The sequence below is a fragment of the Labrus mixtus genome, chromosome 24 (genome assembly GCF_963584025.1).
Source record: "Labrus mixtus chromosome 24, fLabMix1.1, whole genome shotgun sequence".
Classification (NCBI taxonomy): Eukaryota; Metazoa; Chordata; class Actinopteri; order Labriformes; family Labridae; genus Labrus; species Labrus mixtus.
Window position 1 is genome coordinate 142679 of NC_083635.1, and position 23769 is coordinate 166447.

The 23769-nt window shown below is 41.3% G+C and overlaps 2 protein-coding genes across 2 annotated transcripts in view; both read right to left on the minus strand.

Moving 5' to 3' along the window:
- Positions 1–13598, minus strand: part of LOC132959615 (NALCN channel auxiliary factor 1-like) — a 29824-nt gene extending 16226 nt beyond the window's left edge. Inside the window, exon 1 of the mRNA XM_061032747.1 lies at positions 12171–13598. Coding sequence (XP_060888730.1) covers positions 12171–12842 — 672 coding nt within the window. The 5' untranslated portion in view covers positions 12843–13598. The remainder of the gene's footprint in view (positions 1–12170) is intronic.
- A 3031-nt stretch (positions 13599–16629) lies between these two features.
- Positions 16630–22583, minus strand: lig4 (ligase IV, DNA, ATP-dependent). The gene is made up of 3 exons (XM_061032513.1): positions 22459–22583; positions 19021–21092; positions 16630–17990 (listed from the first exon to the last, which is right to left on the minus strand). Exons 2-3 carry the CDS (start codon positions 21081–21083, stop codon positions 17318–17320), a joined length of 2736 nt encoding a protein of 911 aa, XP_060888496.1. The 5' UTR covers positions 21084–21092; positions 22459–22583; the 3' UTR covers positions 16630–17317.
- Between the last annotated feature and the right edge of the window lie 1186 nt (positions 22584–23769).

Sequence of the window (23769 nt, forward strand, 5' to 3'; positions counted from 1 at the left end):
GCAAATCTACTCCTTTGCCCCATTGTTTTAAAGATAGTTCAATGAGCCACACTGTTGCATGAATAGAAATGTTCTTTATGATGAACACACTCTGTTGTTTGTTTCCACTCAGTCCCATTTATGCCACCGTGCTGCCAGCAATACTAACCAGAGCACCAATGTGGATTCATCCGCAGCTAAAAATAGTCCCAAACAAATGCACTATTATTTCCTCTTTGAAAAATGGATCTTAAAACCTACATTGGCCAGCTGTTTAAGGACTTAGATAGTCTTCTCTAAAATGGAAACACAAATGTACATCCTCTGTAGGGACCAGCTGGCTTAGAACTGATGTAGTCAAAGTATTGGAAGGCATACTAACCCATATCATCCATCTACACAAAGGAGTGATTCACAACAACAGAAATTTCCAGAGCATCACAACATTCAAAACTACACTTTGAAATGTCTGAATCACTAGGTTCAATATTTGTTAAAACTCTTCCAAAAGCTCTATTGACTTCAGATTTCTGGCAGCAGCAGTCCGCCAGGCTGAGCCAGAGGAGCACAATAACATTCATAGGCATCAAAACAGAAAGCATCGAGTAGGTTACCTGGAAAGGAAAGGCTGCTTGTTTGTTTCAGTTTTTACACATTTCACATTCTAAAACATCTTCCAAACCTTTTAGAGAATAACTTCTACGACACTGAATCTGCTTTGCCACAGTGTGACTCAAAACAACGTATTTTAAATATCGATACTGATGATCCTTTCAATGGGATCACCTTTGCTGAATATTGACATGTTGGTGCAATTTCATCACTAGCCAATAACAGCAGAGTGAACAAGACCGACCTTTGAGGTGAAACGGGTTAGAAGTAACTGAAGGAAACTCAAAACGCTACACTCTCAAAAGGTGCTACAAAAAGATGCAGGAGCGCTTTGTACACTTCACCTATTATCCCATTAATGAATAAGAAAGAAAGCTTAATAACTGGCTGCTCATGAATGAGAGAGTAAACAAAACAGCTATTTTCTTTATTGGCTAGCACTAGCATGTTCCTGGCTTGCTAGCTTGTAGGCTACCATGTTGGCTACAGAAGATAGCAACTAGCAAGTATTATTTAGCCTTCATTAACTACCCTCAAGCACAGTATATTGACAATAAATAAAGAGCTACTGTTATTGACACTAGCATGGTTCTGGCTTGCTAGCTTGTAGGCTGCCTTTTTGGTGAGAGTATTCGTTATGCTACACACCCCATGCACTGCCTAAACAACCAAGTATTGGCAATATAGAAAGAAGCTCGCAAGCTTTATCCATTGGCTAACACTAGCATGTGCCTGGCTTGCTAGCATGCAGGCTACCATCTTACACCACGTAGTAAGCAGTCATTTTATCACAAGCCTATAGCGATGCCTTGTTTCAGAAATGTGCTGATGAATTCCCCCACTTTCTGATGTCTATTGAGCATAACTCTGAAACTATAGCTGGTTGTCTTTCTTTATTCTGTTTATATTTTCATGTTTCTTGTCCTGCTCCACCACTTGTCAATCAAGAATACTTGTGAGAGAAGAGAAGAAGCATGTAAATATGAAAGGTCAAGTCAGTTTACTATTAGCAACACAAGCTAAACATGAGCTACAAGCACTTAGCATCAGGGGCAAGGGAAAGCCCTCTGCCTCTGCTTGACTGCTTTAAAACAAGTCTTTATAGTGGATAGATAAGGAAATTGTGAAGGAGAGAGGGGAATTACATGCAGGGAAGGAGTAACAGATCAGATCTGAACCCAGGCCGCCTGCTTGGAGATCTGTAGCCTCTCTGTACATCGGGCGCAAGCTAACAGCTAGGCCGCTGGCACCCCATTTCTTTCAATTTTACAAACGCTGCTTATGGTAGGAAATAGGTTAATTTAATTTTATGGTATCCAGAGGTGGTCCAATTTTAGGAGGCTAAAAACATTTAAAAATCTTAAAAATGTCATGTTAAGGTAGACTCGCGTACAATCAGCAGTGATAAATGTGATGGCACTCAAAGTGTAGAGCACCTTTATTCTGTACTGTAAGGAAAACCTTCATACTGCACTTTCATAAACAAAACTCATGTCCAGTGACTGAAATTCATTTAGGAGGACAAACATCATCCTCAATCATCCTAATGGGCCGCACAGAGCTTAACAGGGACTCAAACGTAACCTTTTACCTAGTCCACTGTATACATGCAGACCTGGTTTGAAAAAAAAGAGCCTCTAAAAAGGGCACTTGGAGAGAGAGGGGTACCTTACCACCGGCTAAAGGGGGAGTCAGATAATCCCATTTGTGCCAAATTGTGGTGGAATTTACATGTGATCATCTGGAGGATGCACAAAGGATATTTGAGGTCATCAGTTTAGCTTTGGACAAAACCGCTAGTACCCCCATGAACAAGACTACAAAACCTTCACCATGCTCCTGCTTTTTCTGCATTAGTGAAATACTTAAACTCAATAAAGCACACAACAGCTGGGGTATGCATTCAGGCCGCCCCTGTAAAGATAATCCATTCAAATACCTATGCAGACAAAGGGACTGTTAGACTAATTGATGTCAAGCCCATAAATGAATGAAGGTATTAGTCTGACCCTTAGGTGTTTCACAGGAAGAAAAAAAAAACATCCTGCCTGCAACAACTTCATTTTCTCACAATTACAACACAAAGTAATGGATGTTTTTACTCTAATTACATTCTGATTGTTCCATTATTGCAAGCATGAAAACAGGTTGGCAACTAAGTGCAGTTTATCTCCAGGGAGGAAGATTTTCAAGAATGTCATTTTAGAATTCAAAAAGATATGAGGCAGCAAAATGGAACAGTCCAAATTGAAAAAAACATGAGTGTGTGGTTAGGGTTAGGTTGATTGGACAAAAAACTAATCTTGGTTTGGTTTTGCATCTGGAAAGTCCAATCTGATTTCAGGGGAGCATGGCCTGGGTAAGCCCCTGACAGTAAAGCTAAAACAACCCATGGAGGGTTCGAGACAAAATTTGACACAGTGGAAGTTATTTTGTCTTTAAACGTACAATATTTTGAATTTTTACCTGAAAAAAATCTAAAAATGAACTTAACCTATGTTATATTTTTGTTTTTGTTGAGTTGACATTACCTTAAATATTTTCTAACAGCCGGAGAAATCACAGGATGGGACAGAGCCGCCATGGCAGGCACAACATGTTTATCGTTGCTGTGGAAACACTGGATGTTAAGTCAAAGACAGCTAAATAAGGAAGCGTGAGAGCTTCTTCTTAAAGCAGATTGTAGATTAAATTTGGACACATCGTCTGTAAACATGTTCTCTTCCTCTGGTCGCTTTCACCTGTTCGTCTTGACTACAGTCAACTTGGACTTTGTTTACAGCGGGCGAATCACCTTTTTCCTGCCAACCCCTCTGATACATTTTTCCGCATGAAGTCGGAAATATGAAGAAAATCTGCCTGAGTGAGCAGAAGGGGCTGGTGAGGTTTATATCATGCGACCAGTGTATAGATTGTATGAACAGTATGTTCCTCTCTGCTCTTTTGTTAAATCTATAAAGGTGTCAAACTACATGTAGCATCAAGGCTAACATTCTTATTCTACCTCCGTACACCAGACTCTGTTGCCTCATCTGCCACTTCTGCGTCATCCTTTTTTCCGTCATGTCTTACACCTCTGCCCTCCTGTCCAGCAGGGAAAGTCTCCCACTGTGAGGTGCATATTTGAACAAGCAACTGTCAGCGGCAGTCTGCATAAAACATGTTGTAGAAATGTTCTGGAGTGAGTATATTAAAAAAAACAGCTGTTGTTTGAGAGACCCTAAAAACTGAAAGTAAACTTGTATTTAGAATCAGACTGAGAAATGACAGCCCAATGCTCAATATGGTTAGACTGTACTTATGCCTAAAACCTCTTTAAGCTAATGCTATGCTAATATTCGGCTTCGGTCACGATCTTAGTTTAACATACTAGCTATGTGGTTGCTTATTAGAATATGATAAAAACTAAAAAGCCATTATGACCGGATGGTATAGAGGAAGCAACAGAATACCTAGTTTCCTAAATGGAATGAAAATGTTACTTTGAAGAGACTCTCCTGCCTTTATAAACAACATTACAGCATGTTAGAGTCATTTCTGCACATGGCACCTGCGGAGGGAAATGCACCAGAGGTTAAATGAGGCCTTTTACCAGGGTAACCCACTTTAACCCCCCCATTCCCTGCAGCTACTCCCTTCCTCCTCGAGCTGTGTGTTATCTCAGATCTGGTGTGCTGCATGTTCACTGTTTAGTGCTGCATGTGCACTGCAGCAGCTAGCCCCTTCTCCCTATCTTCCTTTTCCGCCTCATTAGCATGCGGCTCACGCATCTGTCCATTCATAAAAGGGGCTGCCGTGGAGTGGGCCAGGCTTCTTGAAGAGACAAAACCCTCTCCAAGGTCAGCATTCACAACCGCCGCAGGAAAAAAACAATGGCGGAAATCCCACTCCAGTTTGCGCCTTTTCTTGCAACCTTGATGAGTAAACAAAGCAATGCACTGCAACAATCTGTCGTCCATTAATGCACAAGAGCACACACACACACACACACACACACACACACACACACACACACACACACACACACACACACACACACACACACACACACACACACACACACACACACACACACACACACACACACACACGGTGTTTCGGGTAATATGAATAATGGATAAAAGGCTAACAAAGGCAGCAATCGAAAAAGCTTGATCACAGGATATTCATGCAGATGAGGTGAAAACTGAAGGATTTGGGGGATGAGAGAGTCTACACTGATACACACAGTGTAGATCTGTTTGTCATCATTAGCCCATAATGTCATGACAGGATATCAGATAAAATCATCTGACATAATAGATATGAATGATTGAATGCAAATGTAATTTAAAGCTTGTCAATGAGATATGCAACATGTAGGAAACCCTACATTCACTTTAGTACCACAGTGTCTCAAATGACCTTCAATAGGACATTTATGAGTCCCTTCATAACTTAAACACTGACAGTAGTGACATCCCATGTTCCCATACATTTACCCCTGCAAAACAGAAAAGTTGAACGCCTTAACACCAAAACAACTAGCTGAAAGGAGCTAAAACTCTCAATTTAGCTCGTGTGAACTCTAAAATCAGATGATCATTATTGTGTTTTTCATGATACCAGGAACCCAATTAATTCATAACAGAAACGTATGAATGATAGCACTTTATTAAATATCTACTCTATTAGCAGAACAGTAGAATCTCAGTTTCATAACACCCAACCCTAGAACATCTACCACTAGCAATTCAAACGTAAAAGAGAATTCCATTAAACTTGAAGCCCACTCAATATAAGGATTAAGGTTGCTGAAACTTTCAACAAGAAACTATTGAAAGAATAACTGTTTTCAATAATAGCAGACTGGAGGAGAGACTGCTAACAGGCGTTCAGGGTGACTGGCCGTTGGGCTAGAACTCGTCTCTTTTCAATATTTTTTTTAAATAATGGGACGTTTTAGAATGTGGAACGTCATGCTGTGATCTCTGGATTGCTTTTAAGTTAAATGCTAATTCACCAACAGTAGTTAGCATGCACACGTGCTAATCGTGACAACAAGGTTGACTCCTCCACCAACCATCTTGATTTTTTTTTCAGGTTCAGTTTTGCTTTTTAAGCGATATATATTTGTGGTTCATAAAGTATTAGTACCAAGCATGTGTAAAAGCTTCCACACGCTACGGCTAGCAAAGTAGCTGCACAAAGTTCAAATTCTACTTTGATACGGTTAGCAGAGAGACTTGAGTTTGTTCTCACCACACCAGAACAGGTTAGGTGTAGAAAGTAGAAACAGCCCTTATAGTTGTTTTGATATTTCCAGTTGTGCCATACTGTTAGCAGACTCTAAACTGGGTTTGAGAGCATGGACTGGTTACACATTATGGTGGGATTTGTTTAAAAGACAGATTTGTTGTTGCCTCTTCCAAAACCCCTAAAATGCATTTCTTCACAAGGCTCCATCTGTGTTAGGATTCTGTTTCAGCCCCCCTGTCTGACAGCTGATATCCTCGTGGTTACACATCATTTACTGCAGGATTGCATAACCGTCATTATTGTAGGAAAACGAAGATAACAGATGAAGAGAACGCAACTTTAACACTTCCTGAAAACACAAACATGCATATTCCCCTGGCTCTGATGCTACAAATCAAACAGGTTCCCGATTGAAACATGATATCTTCACTGAGCTCGGCCTCTTGCCCCATTTCGGTTCAGAGGAGCTGCCCACTATCAAATGAAGGACGATTTAACAGCGGAGGGGCTCGGCGCAAAATCAATAGGGATCAACCTCTTGGTATTGCTGCCACCCGTCCCTCTGGCGGAGATCAATGCAGATGTGTGCGGTCGACAAGGATCTAAAGAGGGAGCACACTGTGGACGCTGTCCTCTTTTCCACTCGCACACAACACCCGGCTAAGATTAGACTTTCAATTGGACCTGGAGGGTGGGGGGGGGGAGGAGACAGATTTGTGCGCAGACTTATCAGTGATTGTGTTTTGAAATGATTTTTTGCATCACAGCGCTGGTGGGAAAAGGCAGAGAAGAAGACGCGGGGATTGGCAGTTGTCACTCCTGCAGTAGAGGTCATAGAGGGTCATGACAGTAGAAGTAAGAATAGTTTGAGTAGAAGCAGATTGAGTCGCTCAGGATGAGGGTTTTTTAGGTGTAGAAAGTTTCAGTTTTAGGGTTTAGGGTTCACAAATTACTAAGGAGGAATGATGTCGTTGACACCTGTGCTTCTGATTTATTATTCCGGTCGAGGTTCAGTGTTTTTGTTTTGAGAAGTTGTACATGTTTTTTTTGTCTCAAGCTGTGATAATGTTCAGCTGGGAACTCGGTTTGTTTTCAGCTGTGAAAGATCAAAAAAGTGAAGAGCCCTTCAAGTCATCATTCAAACTATTGGTTTTGTTGACATGCTCTGTGTTACATTAATGCTCTAATGGAGGCAATTTCAATATTTGAGCAGTTGCTTTAAAAGGAAACATGGCAGCTTTCTGGAAGTTGATCAAATGAATTAACTGATTGGCAAAAAACTCATCAATAAATAAAACAGATTATTCATGGTTAAAGTGATTTTCACAAGTTTTCCTTTGTTACTTTAAATTAACTAAATAATATCAGCCGATATCAGCGACTATTGATATTTGATCATTTTATTGCAGATATGCGCCGATATTACAGATTCATTCAGCAGTCAAACAGCATTTCATTGTATTACACTAGCAGTTCTCTGTCACCAGCAGAGGGCGCTGTATGAATTGCAAAAAGCATCATCGCTCTGCAGAGTGTCAAGCGATGATGCACATACACGCTCAGTTACTTTCCAGTCGAGTGACCATCTTGTCTTCATTAGAAATATTTTCCACACGTGTTTGATATCTGCATTTGAGGAATCAACACAATAAATGTGAATATCGTAATCTATCAGATCGAACACAGATCAAAGAGAGATATCTGCTGATTTATCTGTATCGTATTTTCTCTCTTCTTAATATCGATATCAGCATCGATCGGGTTCTTATTTCCCCTCCTCCTTTTTATATTTTCATTTCATTGTACAGTGTTCCCCTTTGTTATTTTTTTGTATTATATCGTTGCTTTAATACAGTGTATAGCTTCTGTACAGTTTATTTTGATTTACTTAGCTGTTACTACAACTTATTTTTTTATTTTTTTATTTGTACTTTTCTACTCTTTTTTCTTATAATGTTATTCTATTTTATATATCATTTTAACTTTTTTGTAGAAGCTGACTCACCTGCGCAAATGGCAATAAACATCTATTCTATTCTATTCTACATTGTGTGAGTGTCATTTATGAGAAATGATTGACAGGGACCAACAAACACAAAGAAATGGCATCAGATTCAGATCCAAATGTTGGTAAATCCTGACTGGTGCATGGGGAGTATATGTGATCAAACTGACCAGTTAAGCCACGCCCCCTTCAACCCAGTGGGAGGAGCAAGTGAAAACATCACTTCGGGGTTTAAACTATTTTCCTTCATTGTCGTAAACATTGGAAATATTCGACAGCTTTGAAGACAAAAAAAAACAACATTATTTTACAACCTTTCTTGTTTTCAGTTTCTGTCTTAAGACAAACTTCCAAATGTAACCTTGACTGCTTTTTTCACCTTTGATGACAGTTCATGTTCTCATAGATTGCACTGCTCATGTGGGGGAACTGATGGCCTAGCGTTTAGATGGCTGCCCCATGTACAGAGACTGTAGTCCTCAAAGCGGGCAGCTCTGGTTCGAGTCTGAGCTGTGACTCACTACTGTATCCACTGTGCTATTAAATTAAAGGCAGAAGCCAACAAATACATCTTTAAAAAGATGTTTGTGCATGTGTATATTTCAGCCTATGTGTGTGTTGCATGACTTACAGAGTGTAAAAACTGAAATTTCACCTTGTGGGGATCAATAAAAAAGTTAAAATCTGACTCAGCTTTTGTAGCATGCTGAAGTGGGACAAAGACACATTTGTGAATGTTATAGAAACATCAAATCTAAATCTAAATGGTGCAGATGCTTTAGGATTTATTAAAAATGTGCTACATGTGAAAAAATCCTTTTTCTGTTTTTAAACTGTGACAACAACAGACAGGAAGTGATAAGAGTTCAGACAGCACAGTCTTTTGTTTCTGTGAGTCTTTGCCCCGGCTCATCTTTGGTTATTGTTTCTTTGTTGTGAAACTACTGGTGAGTTTGACATTTTGGGTTCACACTGACTAAACTGCTTTCAAGTCAGCCTAAGCGCCTCGACCGAGGTTGAAATGTTTCCCCACTGTCGACATGAATGGAGGGGTTTTTTGGTCGCGTCAGGTGATGGAGAATCCCATCGTGAGGTAACAGCACAGCGGCCATGTCCGCCGTGTGATACTTCACCTCAGGCTGCAAGAATCAAAGCACCACCTGCGGACAGCGACACAAACACTACTCTCCATGTCGAATAGCTCCACTTCAAATTTCACATCACATCACACATCCTTTTAGCTGTAGAAAGAAAACAAAACTCACTAACACCCGAATGTTGAAACAATCTTTTTAGTTAATGTTTTCACTCTTGCTTCCACACTGAACAATAGAAAAACGTGCCATATTTACACACACACATCTCAGCTGGGCTTAAAGCGGGGCACTGCCAAGCGTCTCAGAGGCAGGTAGCCATTAACTCAATGAGAGTGTGACATTATCGCTTGAGTCACACCGCTCTCTCTGTGCCCCTGCCAACCACCATATACAAGACTGCAGCAAACCTATAATCAAGAAAGTGATAGAGAAGGGTCATTGTTAAAGGAATTAGCAGCTTGACTAAATTACTGTTTTCTCTGGAAGTGCAGAGAGGTTAATACTGGGAGCGGGGGAAATGTCAGCCTGAGACTGGCAGCGGGTAAAACATGAATGTGCTTCTGTTAAAGGATTTATATGTGATTTTTCAAACTTAAATCAAAAGTATCTCCTCTGAAAATAACTCTGTGAGTCATGACTGTCTACAATGGGTGTAACACCCGAGTCCCACTGTCTGCGATGTTTTCAGAGTTTTCAGAGTCCTATCTTCACTTTGTTTACATCGTAGGGACGGCCGGCTGACTCCTCCCCTCGTGTATAAAAGTTGTTTAATTGAGGGACTAGAGAAAAGAAGAATAACATACTGTACTCACTGCTTAACTGTGTTTCTAGATCACGCTCATTTCAGGTAAATTTACATGCAGTGTGAAGATACGAGCATAATAAAGATCGCTAGCATTAGCATGCTAACACAACAATGCAGTGCGAGTTGTTTTGGTTTCATGCTGGTGCTCAAGGGCGACATCTGCTGGATCAAAAAATCACATATAAAGCCTTTAAGAGGAATGTAAAGAGCAGCTCCAAGGCTTCTTCAGTCTATATGAATGCAATCTTTCTTCTTTCTGAAACTGGAAGGCTCGGCTGGATTCTGGCAAAGGCTATTTCTTTGATGCGATGTTCAATGTTTGCTGTTGCCACCACCTTTCATTCCCTGTGTGAATGCTTGTATTTACACCGACAAACCTGGAAGAAAGTCCTGCAGGTTGCTCAGCTAAAGCTTTACCCACACATGAGTTGTAGTAAGTGTGCGGAGAAAGAGAGTCTGGATGTGAAGCTGCCAGTGCTTACCATTGAAAACAAAAAAGAATACATCTTTTCACATTATGATCATTCTTCTTCCTGTTGTGTAAATCTACCTGTCAGCCCATCAGGTTCACAACAGATGGCTGTCTACCTATGAGTCTGCTTTGTAAATAACACCGCAAACAGTATGGTCTGGATGGAAAGTGTCATGACATCAATTTTGTTGTGATTTGGCGCTGAATATAGAGCCTAGTTGACTGATTGATGTATCGATTAGTTATCACATTAAGATTGTGTGTTGATTTATTTCCTACAGAATGTCGATGACAAGTTTCCAGAGGCAAATATTCTGTCTTTAAAGGCTTTATATGCGATTTTTTCATCCAGCAGATGTCGCCCTTGAGCACCAGCATGAAACCAAAACAACTTGCGCTGCATTGTTGTGTTAGCATGCTAATGCTAGTTATCTTTAGTTAGCTCATAGCTTCACACTGCATGTAAATTTACCTGAAATGAGCGTGATCTAGAAACACAGTTAATCAGTGAGTACAGTATGTTATTCTTCTTTTCTCTAGTCCCTCAATTAAACAACTTTTATACTCGAGGGGAGGAGTCAGCCGGCCGTCCCGGCGATGTAAACAAACTGAAGATAGGACTCTGAAAACTCTGAAAACATCACAGACAGTGGGACTCGGGTGTTACACCCATTGTAGACAGTCATGACTCACAGAGTTATTTTCAGAGGATATACTTGATTTCTATTACATTTAAGTGTGAAAAATCACATATAAAGACTTTAAGTTAAAAAAAAAAAAGCCAAATGTTGATGATTATTCAATCCAATCAAATTCTCATTTCAGCATTATCCAATCAAGAAGGAAAGTTTCAAAACATCTGAATAGCTACAATTACTTTGCATACGTCTTTCATACAGTGAAGCTCCTTTAAAAACACAGGTCGCATGAGATGAATGAAACAAAAGGCACTTCAGTGTAAATAAAAAGCATGTGTGAATGTTGAGTAAGAAGAGTAAAGAGCCATCTTTGCTAAAGATAGGAGAAAATGAAAGATGAGAGTGAATCACAGAAACACAGAAGAAGAGGGATTCACTGCCCATTTTAAACCAGGTAAAAATGTAAGCTTGCTTTGCAATAGGCTCTGTGTAACTGAATGTAAACCTATCTAAATGAATTTTTATAATCAGGCAGATGGCCTTGTTAGATTCGCCTTCCTGACGCCTTGTTGCTTGTGTTTCAGCCACTGGGGTTGAGTGAATGGAGGGGCCATCTGGGATTGGCCAGGGCTTCTGTGAATGGAGCCGGCGGAGCGCCATTCAGCACCGCGGACAGCTCCGCGGTGCTGAATGTGGAGCTGTGGAGCTGTCCGCGGTGCTGAACGCTGCTGGTGGTTTATTTTTCACACATTCCAGCCCACCTTCTTCAGTTGAAAAGCGGGTAAACAGTGACACGGGGCCTATAGCTGAAAACGAGGCCTATACGTGAGGGCCTGCCAGTGAGCAAACACAAGAGCCTTCCGCCACATTAGGCAGGGAAACCACCTCTTGACTTTAATGAAATGCTCTCGATATTAAGTGGGCGGCCATGATGAACACCTGGCGGACTGCGACAGCACACACACAGGCTCCCAGGAGTTGTTTGCATACGGCAGCAGCAGCCTCCTTCCTGGCTCATTAAGACGCCAGGTTGTAAAAAGCCCCTATCTGTTGGCCAAAGGGAGAAAAGACACTAGCAGGGGCAACATTAGCATGGGGGCCTTAAACACAATGAGGGAGATGAATGAACATGAGGCCTGGAGCCGGGAGTCTCCTTGAATCTGTCATCCGTCTCCATGGCGACAGGAGGAGGAGGAGGAGGACCGAAAAAACTGGCATCTATCCGGGCCCCAAATCAACAGATGGCCACCACATCACCCCCCACCTCCAAACACCACCACCCCTCCCCCCCCCTTTTTTTTTTCCTTTTTTTTCTGCATCCTACCTTGCACTGCTCCATGCACGTCCTCACCGAATAAGCCCCCGGCTCGTATTTCTGAGTGAGCAGCTCAAAGTCCTCGTATTTCTCCTGGGCGTGCTGGTCGTAGCGCTGGTACGCCTGCACGCACTCGCTGCATCTGTTGGTGTCATCGGTGAGCAACTCGAGGCTGCAGTTCAAATTGTCCGGACTCGTCGACCCGTAGAACAAATCCAGCAGAGAGTAGGAGTTACAAAAGGAGAGGTACAAATCGCTCATATTTACAGCCCGGGTGCCCTCTTTGTCGGAGAGGCCCTCGCACAAATCGTCGGCGTTCGCGAGGGTGAAGCAGTCTTTAGATAAACTATCCTGGTGGCAAGTTTCGAGCCGCCACAGATGTCTGGTGGAGTTTCCTATAAAAATAGCTGGGTTTCCTCTGAGGCTGCTGTGTGCTGAGTGGGTCTGGGGTGACAAGAGGTGGGAGGGTGCGAACTTGACCCGGGTCCGGGCCTCGGCGCAGAACCACAGGTGATCAGAGAGGAGGATGGTTAAGAACAAGAGGGATGCCAAGGACAGTCGCCATCTCTGCGCCCTCTCGGAGTCGGTGAATGGCTTTTGGTTGTCGCGGGGGGGCTCTAGCCAGATTTGGAAGCCGTCGTCATCTTCTTGCTGCCAACACGTCCCAGCACCCCTGGTCATATTTTGGGAACCGGCCGACTCCACCGTGGGGGCTCCTCTGCCGCAACAGTCATTGACGTGGGGGTCCGCTTCGCGTTTTCCTCCCCTCAGTTGTCAGGCGGGTGGGTTGTCCCGGCTTGCCTTTTGCGTTCAGCGGTAATTCCCATCAAAATGCGCGTGGGCCGGGTGGCAAATCAGACGCTGGCGACCACGGGCCGCATCCTCCATGGCTGACCGGTGAAGCCTGTGTCCTCCCCGTCCGCCCTGAGCTCTTCGCCGCCGCTGCCGCTCCGCTCCTCTGCGTAGCCTCGACTCCCCGTTTTTCGAAACACTCACCGACGCGTTTTTACGTTTTCCCCGGCCTCGGTCGTGCAGGGACAAGGGCGCTATCCTCTTCCAACATGGCGAAGCTGTCTGTGTTCGTGTCGGCCGGATGGGCCCTGCAGCCTGTGACAAACCTCTTTTCCCTTTTTCAAGCCCTCGCCGTCTTCATCTTCGCTGCCGTTGTCAAGTTGCCGCCATGTTCGCCAAGAGACGGTGTGTGTTTGCAGGAAGCTGCGTCAAGGTGGCGGCAATGAACAGCAGCATTTCCGGAATTTTAATTCAGAATAAAGTTAGTTACTTTTTACCCAAATCACAGTTTATCAGCACATTAACCACATAATAACAATAATAATAATAATAATAATAATAATAATAATAAATTGTATTTATAAGCGCCTTTCAAGACACACAAGGACACTGTACAACAATCAACATACCATATAATACTTTGTTGAAGGTTTAATAGCTCAATACATTTTAGGAATCCCTGATCTACCAATACCAAGGCTTTCCATTGGTTCATAGCAAATGTGTGTTTTATAGCTGTTTTAAATATTCTAAAAAGAAAAAAAGGAGCGCAGCTTTTAAAACACAACAATGTAATTTTATTTATTTTATTCATTTATTTGTATTTATTTATTTATTTATTTGTTTTATTTGTTTTATTTATTTTTTAATTATTATTATTATTATTATTTTAATCTATTTTTTAGTATTTATCTATTTTTTTGTATATTCTTAATTTTCCTTTTTTTCTTTAAATTGTGCTGTGTGTACAAAAGTGTTCACTTTTTGTTTGCAACCTTTGCCCTTTGCTGCTGTAACAATGTAAATTTCCCCGTTGTGGGATAAATAAAGTATTATCTTATCTTATCTTAATAAAGAAAAAAAAAAGAAAAAAATAACCTTGCTGGCAAAATATAGCAGAATGAAAATAATTGTTTCTGTGTTGTGAATGACGCAATTACAATTTAGATATCTTAAGATTTTGTTTTAAATAAAAATAGATGTTAAAGGAAAAGCTCGCCAGAGCATATTTATTTCATTTTATTTTGAAGGCCTAATTGACAAACATTACAAATCGCGCTCTTAATATCGACGGCTTCACAACACATCTCCAGCTCTGACGTTATGCGCGCGCACCGCAGTTACCGCATCCCTCAGTGCAGAGGTGCGTCAAGTCGGATGTGGTGCGCAAAAAAATGTCACCAGAAATCATTTTGAATTTGACTTCAAAATGAAAGCTTATGAGTTCAGTCTGGAAATGAAATACTTTCTCAGTTATGAAGCTGCATAGTACAATAATAAAGAAAAAACAACTAGAATAAGAACATCAACTGTAGCCGAGATACTGCTCAATAAAATGTACTAACAGGATAATGAAATTACGATTGCTATTTTATTTTTTAAACTTCCCCTAGAAGGCTCGTGGTAGCTTATTTTATGGTTGACTTGACACTCGTCCATGCAGCCAGGTTGGTACTCACCTGGTTTCACACAAGATGCTCCACTAACAGAAACCAGACTGTTTCCTCTGGAGAGGTCAGAGTCAATGTTTTTGCATTTTTTTGAGCCCATGTCTCACTAAAACAGACACTTTCAAAAAGTGTGTCTTGTGGTATAGCCTCAGAATGTGACACACCTGACAACTCTTTGGAAAATAATCCCATTAAAAGACTTCATCTGAGATCAAAGGTGACACAGTAATGCAATCCAGATGTTTGCAGCTGCATTACAACCAAGAGAAACCCCTGTAAACAACAGAAGTGAAGTTTGTTTTGATGGATTTTCTTATCAAGTGAGTCAAAAGCAAAGCAGTCTATCAAGATCAGCCGCGTGCTGTGTAATGTCTTGGGCTGATTGTACTGTCATCTCTGTTGCAGAATGTTAGAGAGCACAAATTTACCCTTAAAATGTGTGTTTAAAAAAACAATTCAAAGATCAGAATCAGAATCTGTGTTTATTTTCAAGCACATTCACACAATCGAGGAAATTTGACTTGGTGTTTTGTTGCAAAGGAGCAAAGCTAGTAAGCAGCTATAAAAGCAGCAGTGCTCCTGACTACAGAAGAGGATTAGGGCCACTGAAAAAAAAATGTGGTCCTGACTTTTGGGGGGAAAATTAAAAAAATATATATCTAAAAAAAAAATCAGAACCAATTTTTTTTTTTCAGTGGCCCTAATCCTCTTCCGTACCTGACAACTTAAAAAGAACAAGATAAAACATATAAGACATATAAGACAAAATATACATACTAGAATATAAACATATTGATGAATTTTTTTTTTTATTTCTATTTTTTTTTCTGTAGCACTTCTGTGCACTTCTTCTGTAGATTTTTTTGCAAAAATATTATTATATGATAACACAAACATGTTAACATGTGGAGCTGTGTGCAGATATGTGTATTATTTACAATACAGATATAATACTTATTCAGCAGCCACAGTGATTTGAACATCTTAAGATGTTTCATATCAATCGGCTTGATCATTTATATAGCTCAAAATGGAGCTTAATTCTTTTTTTCCCCCCATTGAATTACTTCATTAACGGTGGGCTGTGCTAATTGCTGCTAACAAACCTTCTCTGCAGCCCTAAGCCTCTGTTTGGTATCCACAGGAGCTCATTTACTTCCGACACTGGTTGTCCAGCCAATGCATCCAACCAATTTGTTTACGCTTTTGTCCATGTAGCTCTACGGCACAGCTAATTAGAGCATTTATCCCATTAGCAGATGGTATTTCTGCAATGCTAGCTTTTCTGTGGCTATTTGCAAAGGCTTACTGTTTCCATCTCTGATAGTCTTTTCAAACATCCCATCTTCTGCAACACATCACAACAAAGCCACCACGCAGGTGTAAGCACCATGTTGAGGTCCTCTAATGAAAGCCTGTCAGTCAAACGTTCCCCCCCACAACACCTGGAAATAGAGTAGAGTGGGCAGCGACTTATTAAATGCTTATTGGAGCACAATGTTTTTATTCTTACTAGTAAAGGAGATCATTTTCATCTTAGGTATCTTGAGCTTTTTGTGTTTTTTTTTTAAATTTTTTAGATAAAGTGTTTTTCAAAATAAAATACTACATTTTAAAGGTATGGTTTAAAAAATCCAACCCTCAAATCCTACAGGGAGCGCAACAAGATGTAAAAGAGATCAGGTATTCACAGTAAATAATTAGGAACAGGTACCTCATCACTTTTACTGTCAAATGTATTCACGCGGCATTTAAGGCCCAACAATGCCCAGGACGCCACAGGCACCCTGGAGGCGACGCTGATGAAGGTTATAACATATCAACGAGTCCCAAGGCGCACAGGTGACATTCTTGAAGACAGCGGAAACATGGAGACATCTTTGTTGGAGGGCCTTGAGCTGAACCAGTTTTAACGACCCCCCTGTGGTGTTCACCTGTCTCTCTCTCTCAGAGAGAAAAAAAACAGAAAAGAATCAGAAAAAAAAACACAGCAGGCACAACAGTAGTTTTTTTTTAATCACAAGATATTTATTATTAACATCAATTATCTTTTTATTTTCACGACTCCAACAGTTTTAAAAAGCTTTGAGAAAGAAGTACAGCCTTAAATAAAAACAGTTTTCCTCTTCCAAATAAAACATTAATACCAGTTTGAGTGTTTAAAAGGAGAAACATGGTGAATTAAAGTGTTTTTTAATACAATTTAAAGGCTTTATATGTTTTTGATCCAGCAGATGTCGCCCTTGAGCACCAGCATGAAACCGAAACAACTCGCGCTGCATTGTTTGTGTTAGCATGCTAATGCTAGCGATCTTTAGCTAGCTCGTAGCGTAACACTGCATGTAAATTTACCCGACTCACAGAGTTGTTTTCAGAGGATTTATTTGATTTCTGCTACATTTAAGTGTGAAAACTTGCATAAAAAGCCTTTAACTCTTAAAATTAAATTCCATACTTTTCACATTATCCAATCATTTAAAACTATCAAGCGGACTAAATATCTCATTAAAAACAGGAACAAAAACATGGATTGTTTGCATGAAAGTGTAGTGTTGCATCGCAATGCCTATCGAGTGTTCGAAATTTGTATTTTTCAGCTTTTTAAAAACATTTGATGACTGGTATCTTTATAAAATATTACTAATAAAAGAGGATTTGTCCCTGGTGTCAGCTGTTCAGATCAACAGGAAGTCTTCAAACTGAGTAGTCAGAGTCGTTCATCAGATACCCCGCTGTGATCGAATCCGTCACCCATGAGTCTTGCACTATCTTAAACTTCTTCCTGAAGCAGCGTCTCAAAGTTCTCAAATCCAGAAGTCTGGTTTCCTCTGCGATGATAACGTGAGAGACTCCTTCCTCAAGCTTCTGCAACACCTTCCCCCCGTGGAAGCGGAACTCCATCGCCCTGATGTCCAAACATGAAGCGGGTAAGGCGGTTTTGGGGTCTCCTATGTCGGCGTAGCGGTCCATGTAAACCTCAAAGGGTCTGAACAAGCTGGTTGGAAGGTCCTCCCAACCGTACCGCTGCTCCACCTGGCCCACGTTCACTCCCGCCGATGATGATTCGGCGCCGCTCATTCGGCCAAACACCTCCCGCAGCTGCCGCTCGTCCGCCGCCACAAAGTAGCTGTCTCCGTAGTGGTCGTACTCTTTGGCAAAGTGCTCCCTGGTGGAGGGCGACATGTGGATCATGTGACCAGGCTGCCACGGGATGAACTCTTTGTGGTGGAGGCACTCCAGCAGCCAGGCGGCCCGCACCAAGTCGTGCTGGTCGGAGGAAATCAGGTTCTTCACGCGCATGTTCTCCACCCCGGCGATCACGCAGTAGGTGTCCCGTCCCGGGTTTTGAACCACAATACCTCCACACCTAATGAGAAAACGACACAAACGTGATGACACAATCAAAGTCTTATTCTTGGGTTTAACTTGGAGCATTAACCCATCTTGGTTTATTCACCACACCTGTTTTTTGCTGCTTTAGCATTACTAGCTTAAGGTGGCTAATACTAAAAAAAACTATTTAAATGGTCATGATTTGTATAATCTCTTTTTTGTTATGTAATCAATATTTTTATATAAAGAACGAAGCCAAAGACTAACATAAAAAATATTTTAAAGGTTGCTCAAAGTGACATCATTGCATTGAAAAGGAAATTTAGAAAGTCATATTGACCGAATACCAGCAATGTAAATCTTCCACTACGATCTATAACTTTAGAAAAGGAGACGAAGCCCTTGGCTCATGAAAGAGACATAAAAAAAGGGAACTCAAATTCAACTCAATCAATCAATTTTTATTTGTATAGCGTCAACTCATAACAAGTGTTATCTCGAGACACTTTACAAAAAGCAGGTAAAAGACCTTACTCATTGTTATGTTACAAAGATTGCCTGAGTCTCTTTCATATTTATTTCCAAACTAAATATTTGTAAAAAAAAAAAAAAAAAACATTTGGTAATTTATTCCATCATCAAAAGCAAACTCTGAGTATATAGAAGCTTTTGGGAGCAGCAGCTGTCTAACAGTATTTCCTGTTTGGAATATGAATTTGCTCGGTTGGCAGGGTGTCCAACGCCTCAGTGCTACAGGTCTGTACTTAGCAGTTTGGATTTATTCCCCAGCTGCCATCAATGCCATATTCAGATGCCACAGGTATGTGTTTGTGTGTTTGGGTCACCTGCCCAGCACATAAAGGGTTAGGGGTTAAAGATAAAGGAACCTTAGGAGTTGGTGGAGACCAATTGTAAAAGTGAGGGACTATTCATCAGAGGACACAAACAAGCCTCCAAATCAAAGCTTTGCCATGTTGCTCCATGTTTTTCTGGATGTTAGCAACAGGTGATTTTCTAGTCCAACAGTTAAACATTAAACCTCCAACAACAAGGTGTCATGTTACCTGGCTATCCCCCTTTCCAGCTCGGCCTTGGGGTGATCTTCAGTCCCATTCAGAATACAGAACTCAACATCCTCAAACATATCGGTCTCCTTGGTTACCCCGGAGAGATCCTGGGGCTTAAAGTGGTCAACGATCCCAACCTCTTTCTTGGGTTTGGCGGGCATCTTGCGCTTCTTCTTCTGCGGTTCGTCGTTGTCGATGCGAAGGTGCCTCGAGGCGAGTTTCCCGGACGCCTTACCGCGGAACTGATCCAGCTCGGCGAGAGTCATGCACTGGTGCCACTCCTTGTCGTCCCGGATCTTCTCGATCCTCGGGAAACGCAAGGTGCAGTTGGTTTTGTACATGTCGCTCCCCACTATCTCCGCGGCCTTGACCTGGACGATGACCGAGTTGCAGGGCTCGATGTAGACCTCCGGTTTCTCGGTTCCGCACAAGATGGAAGCCGGCGGGTCGTTCTTGCGGTAGACTTTCCAGTTTTTGGCGAGCTTCAAACCGAGGTTGTACAGCTCCTTCATGGTGTAGCCCGAACCGATTCGGCAGAGGGTGTGGAAAACTTCAGGTTTCTCACCGGGCTTTGGAGCTTCCGCGACAGCGCATAAGAAATGAGACATCATGCCGCCTCGCCTTCCTTTCCCCCAGTAGCCGCCAACGATCAGCAGGTCCAGCTCGTCCATCAAGCCGTCCACGTATTCCGGCTTTATCTTCAGCCATCCCTCCCCTCGCTTGTCCGGTTTATAGATGGACAAAGGATCCTTCACCATGATGCCTTCTTCCCTGGCGTCGATCGCGTCATTGAGCGCGTTCACCACTTCCTGCATGGTTCTGCCATCCGTCTTTGGGACGAGGTGTATCCTCCCCTTGACCGGGGTGAAGACCGTCTGCAGGGTCTCCAGGCGTTTCTTAAGCGTCTCTTTGCCGAGCTTTTGGTCGTTCACCAACAACACATCGAAAACGCAGAAGCACGTCTGTAACTCGGAGTCCTCCATGAGCCTCTTGATGTCGAATTTGCTCCCTTTCTGCATGAAGGTCTCAGTCGTCGGGTTGTACGCCATCATCTCCCCATCCAGGATGCAGTTTACGACGTTGCTTTTGAAGTTGTTGTGGATGTAAGGCGTCAAAGAGCCCTGCAAGGGGGACCCCCCAAACTGCTGCGTGTACTCGAAGGCGTTCCGACTGAAGTACTTGTACACGTCCCCGTCTTTGTGCAGCTGTATGCGCTCGCCGTCCAGCTTGGTTTGGATGAAAAAGGGACTGTTTCCCATCTGTTTCTCGACATTGCGGATGTTGGCAACGGCTGCCAACATGGGCTTGAAAGCGGAGAAGAGTCCGATGGAGACGTCGCTTAGAGACACAGAGGGGTTGTGGAGCTGTTGGCAAACCTTGTTCAAGTCTGTGTTGACATTGTAGAGGTCATTGGCGTCCGGATGGAAGACTTGGAGGACGGTCTCTTTGCTGATTCCAAGCTTCATGTCCTTCAGGATCATCCGGATGAGCCACTTTTGCTCAAGAGCCGAACTCTGGGTGATAAGGTGCAGCAGACTCTTTTTTACAAGATCCTTCTTCTTGCTAGCGTTGTTGACAGCCACCGAGTCTAAAAAGTCGTTGACTTCTTTGACGCTGAGGTTCCCTTGGCTGGTGCAGCGTTTCTTCAGCACAAAGTACGCCATGCCGGCAAAGTCTCCCGCTTCTCCCTGGGAGGTAGTGGGCGCACGGTAGTTCAAAAGTTTATTGGCTTCTGGTCCATTCTTTGGGAGGCCTAACACATCGATGTAGAGTTTAGCTAGCATGCTCTCTTTGATGCCATACGCCATGCGCTCTCTTTCAAAGGGGGGGACTATGAGGCGCATGGCTGGGTAGAAAGAGTCTGTGGTTCTGGGCTTTTCCTTGTGGAGAGCGACGTGAAACTTCCTCCATGACTCAATGAAATCCCCAAGGATTTTGGATTTCTCCGGACGAGTTTTAGACTTCTGGATTTTCTCTAAAGTGTTGCAGAGGTGGATAAAGGGAACCCGAGCCGCGACTGAGGGCTGGTTCCCTGTATCGCTTGTTGAAGGTCCTTCCATTGTTAAGACCTAGAACAAATATGTTGATGAAAATCAGCCAAGTCATGCAGGATTCAATAACGTTATAATAAAGTTTTTCATCAATATAGGAATTATATAGGAGTGTTTCCCCTAGGTCGAACAGCGCCACAGATACTTAAAGGAATAATGGTGTTCATGTGTTTCTTTTAATGACAGCAGTCAATATCACAACTGAACAATTATTTCAACTTGTAGCCGTCTGTCCAGCTTAGTTCTTGTTCCTGCAACTCCCGTTTCCGAGCGCACCTGAATGCATCTAGTGATTTTTTTTATTTTTTTTTACAAATTTGCCAAATATTTTACTGTTTGCCAGTTGAATGTTTCTCTTAATTAAGGACTTGATTAATGGAAAAGAAAACATTCTTCTTGGGTTTTGAGTTAATAATCATTAGTTGCTCCCCTTGTCATTTTTTCTCTTATATTATAAGTTCTAATCATCAACGCCATCTCCGAGTCCTAGCATGGCCTAATATATTCAAACAGAGATCATTTGTGTATTTAGGAGATCAAATGTCTAGATTTAAATACTAGTGTAGTGATCAACAACGTTGGTACAAAAATGTCATTGTTATTATAAAACGAATGCCCTCTCAAACTATTTCAAACGTTTTACTTTTGAATGTTAATGTATTGTTAAACTAGCAATAAGCTTTAAAATTATGCAATAGCCGAGCAGTTATGTCGTGCGCCTCATGTACAGAGGATATAGTCCTCATAGTAGCGGCCGTGGGTTTGAATCCGACCTCAGCCCAACCCTATGATCACACCTCCCAACATTTCCTGTCTCTCTTCAACTATCCTATCCAATAAAAATCACTTAAAATAACTTAAATATAACAAAAATTAAGTAAAATAAATCAATAATAAATAAAAACTGCTTTTACTTCAGTGATTATTTGTGTGTAGACAACAAAAACATTGTTTTGTAAACCTGTAAAGATTAAAACATGTTGCTATGTCTAATATTTGATCACTATGTTAAACATTTGTATAACATAAAGCGTGTTGTAATGACTTGTACCTGCTAAATATTCTTCTGACATTAACAAATCATTTTAACAGGAAACTTGTCATCGCTCGAGTTTTCAATTTCAAAATAAAAGTCGGCCTCTCTGTTGTCATGTGACGTAGAGACTGTGTTTCGCCCAAACATGTTTGGACTCATTTTCATCAATCGAAAAAGAGAGATCATTTGAATATGTATCATCCGACTTACAAACAACTCAATCTTAACACGAAATAATTCAACAAGTTAATAATTTAATGCTAGTTGCGCCTACTTTTCGAACCTCCGGTTTCCGGATCAACAACAAAACATCAACAACTCCATTAAATATATGATATTAAAGTTTACCTCGCTGCTTTACTCCTCAAAATCAAAGACCTTTCAGTAGGAGACTTCTCAGCGAGCTACATGTTAAACACTTCCTCGAACTCAGAATGTGGAGCGCAGAGTAAAAAAGTCCCCCCGGAAACAAGAGTGTGAACCCTTTGGTTCCTATTTGATGATGATTTGAGTTATTTAGTATTTCATTTTTTTTTATGGTAATCTTGAGAAGTTCAAGTTTCAGAAATAAATGTTTGTTTGTTATGAACTTTGCTTTATAAATTAAAATGAATTGAACACTCTGTAGTCAGTTCGTGTGGTTTCATTTTTCCTTGCGCTGTTTATTTATTGATGCAATAAAAATACTCCATAATATTTATTTTTAGTTTCAGATTTAACGTGATGTTGGTAATGTAGTTCGTATTAACAAATAAGGATTTCATTCCCCGTGGATATAATATTGTTGTCCCTTTACTTACCAGCAGAGGGCGACATTATCTCCAAACGTGAAGCGACAGAGTCAGTGTGTTTACCTTCACTGGGCCTGAAGCCATTGAGTCAGTGATAAACACGTAGTCAGACAATAGATAGGGATGAAGGTTGTTTTGAGACTTTACAAACTCCAGGAAAGCGGAGAAGCAGTTAATAAAATCAGCCTGATTTAGAAATACTGACTGATTTGAAACCACTATTCCAGTCTTCACGCTGACATGTAATCAGTCTTTTAAAGGTCACAAAAACATGACTTTATTGCCTCCTCAAGTTTGTGTAAGAGCGTCAATCAATCTTTTAACCTTGTACTTTGTTTCCATTACAAACTTGTTTTGACACTATAGCGCCGTTAATGAGCTGGTGTTCCTTCAAGTCCCCGTTGTTGTGAATAGATTTTTGGTATTAACTCAGTTACATTAATTCATTAATGCATTTGTGAAGTAGTGTGTGTGTGTGTGTGTGTGTGTGTGTGTGTGTGTGTGTGTGTGTCTTTATAGAAAAACATTCAGGAGATGAACCTGCAGCGATCAATTCAACATTTTGAATATTTATTTGGGTACAAAAAAAGGACAGGGCACATATACGAGATAAAAATAAAATAATCTCAAAAGAAACAGGAGTACATGAAAAACCATCTTTTATTGTATTTAATCAGGACTCAGGAAGCATTTATGTATCATGTGTATGAATCCTAACATATCCTATCCCTTACCCCCTAACCCCTAACCCCTTACATCCTAAAAGAAAACTATTTCTTGATCTAGATTTAAAACAAATATGGACCATTTATATTCTATTCTTAACCTAGATTTTTTTCTGATGCTTTGCAAGAACAAAATCATGGGG

Bases quoted from the DNA above. Each gene is read 5' to 3' on its own strand.
- lig4 (XM_061032513.1), bottom strand. From the start codon at position 21,083: ATGGAAGGACCTTCAACAAGCGATACAGGGAACCAGCCCTCAGTCGCG. The intron at 17,991-19,020 runs GTAACATGACAC...TTTTCTCATTAG, and splicing joins CTGGAAAGGGGGATAGCCAG to GTGTGGAGGTATTGTGGTTC.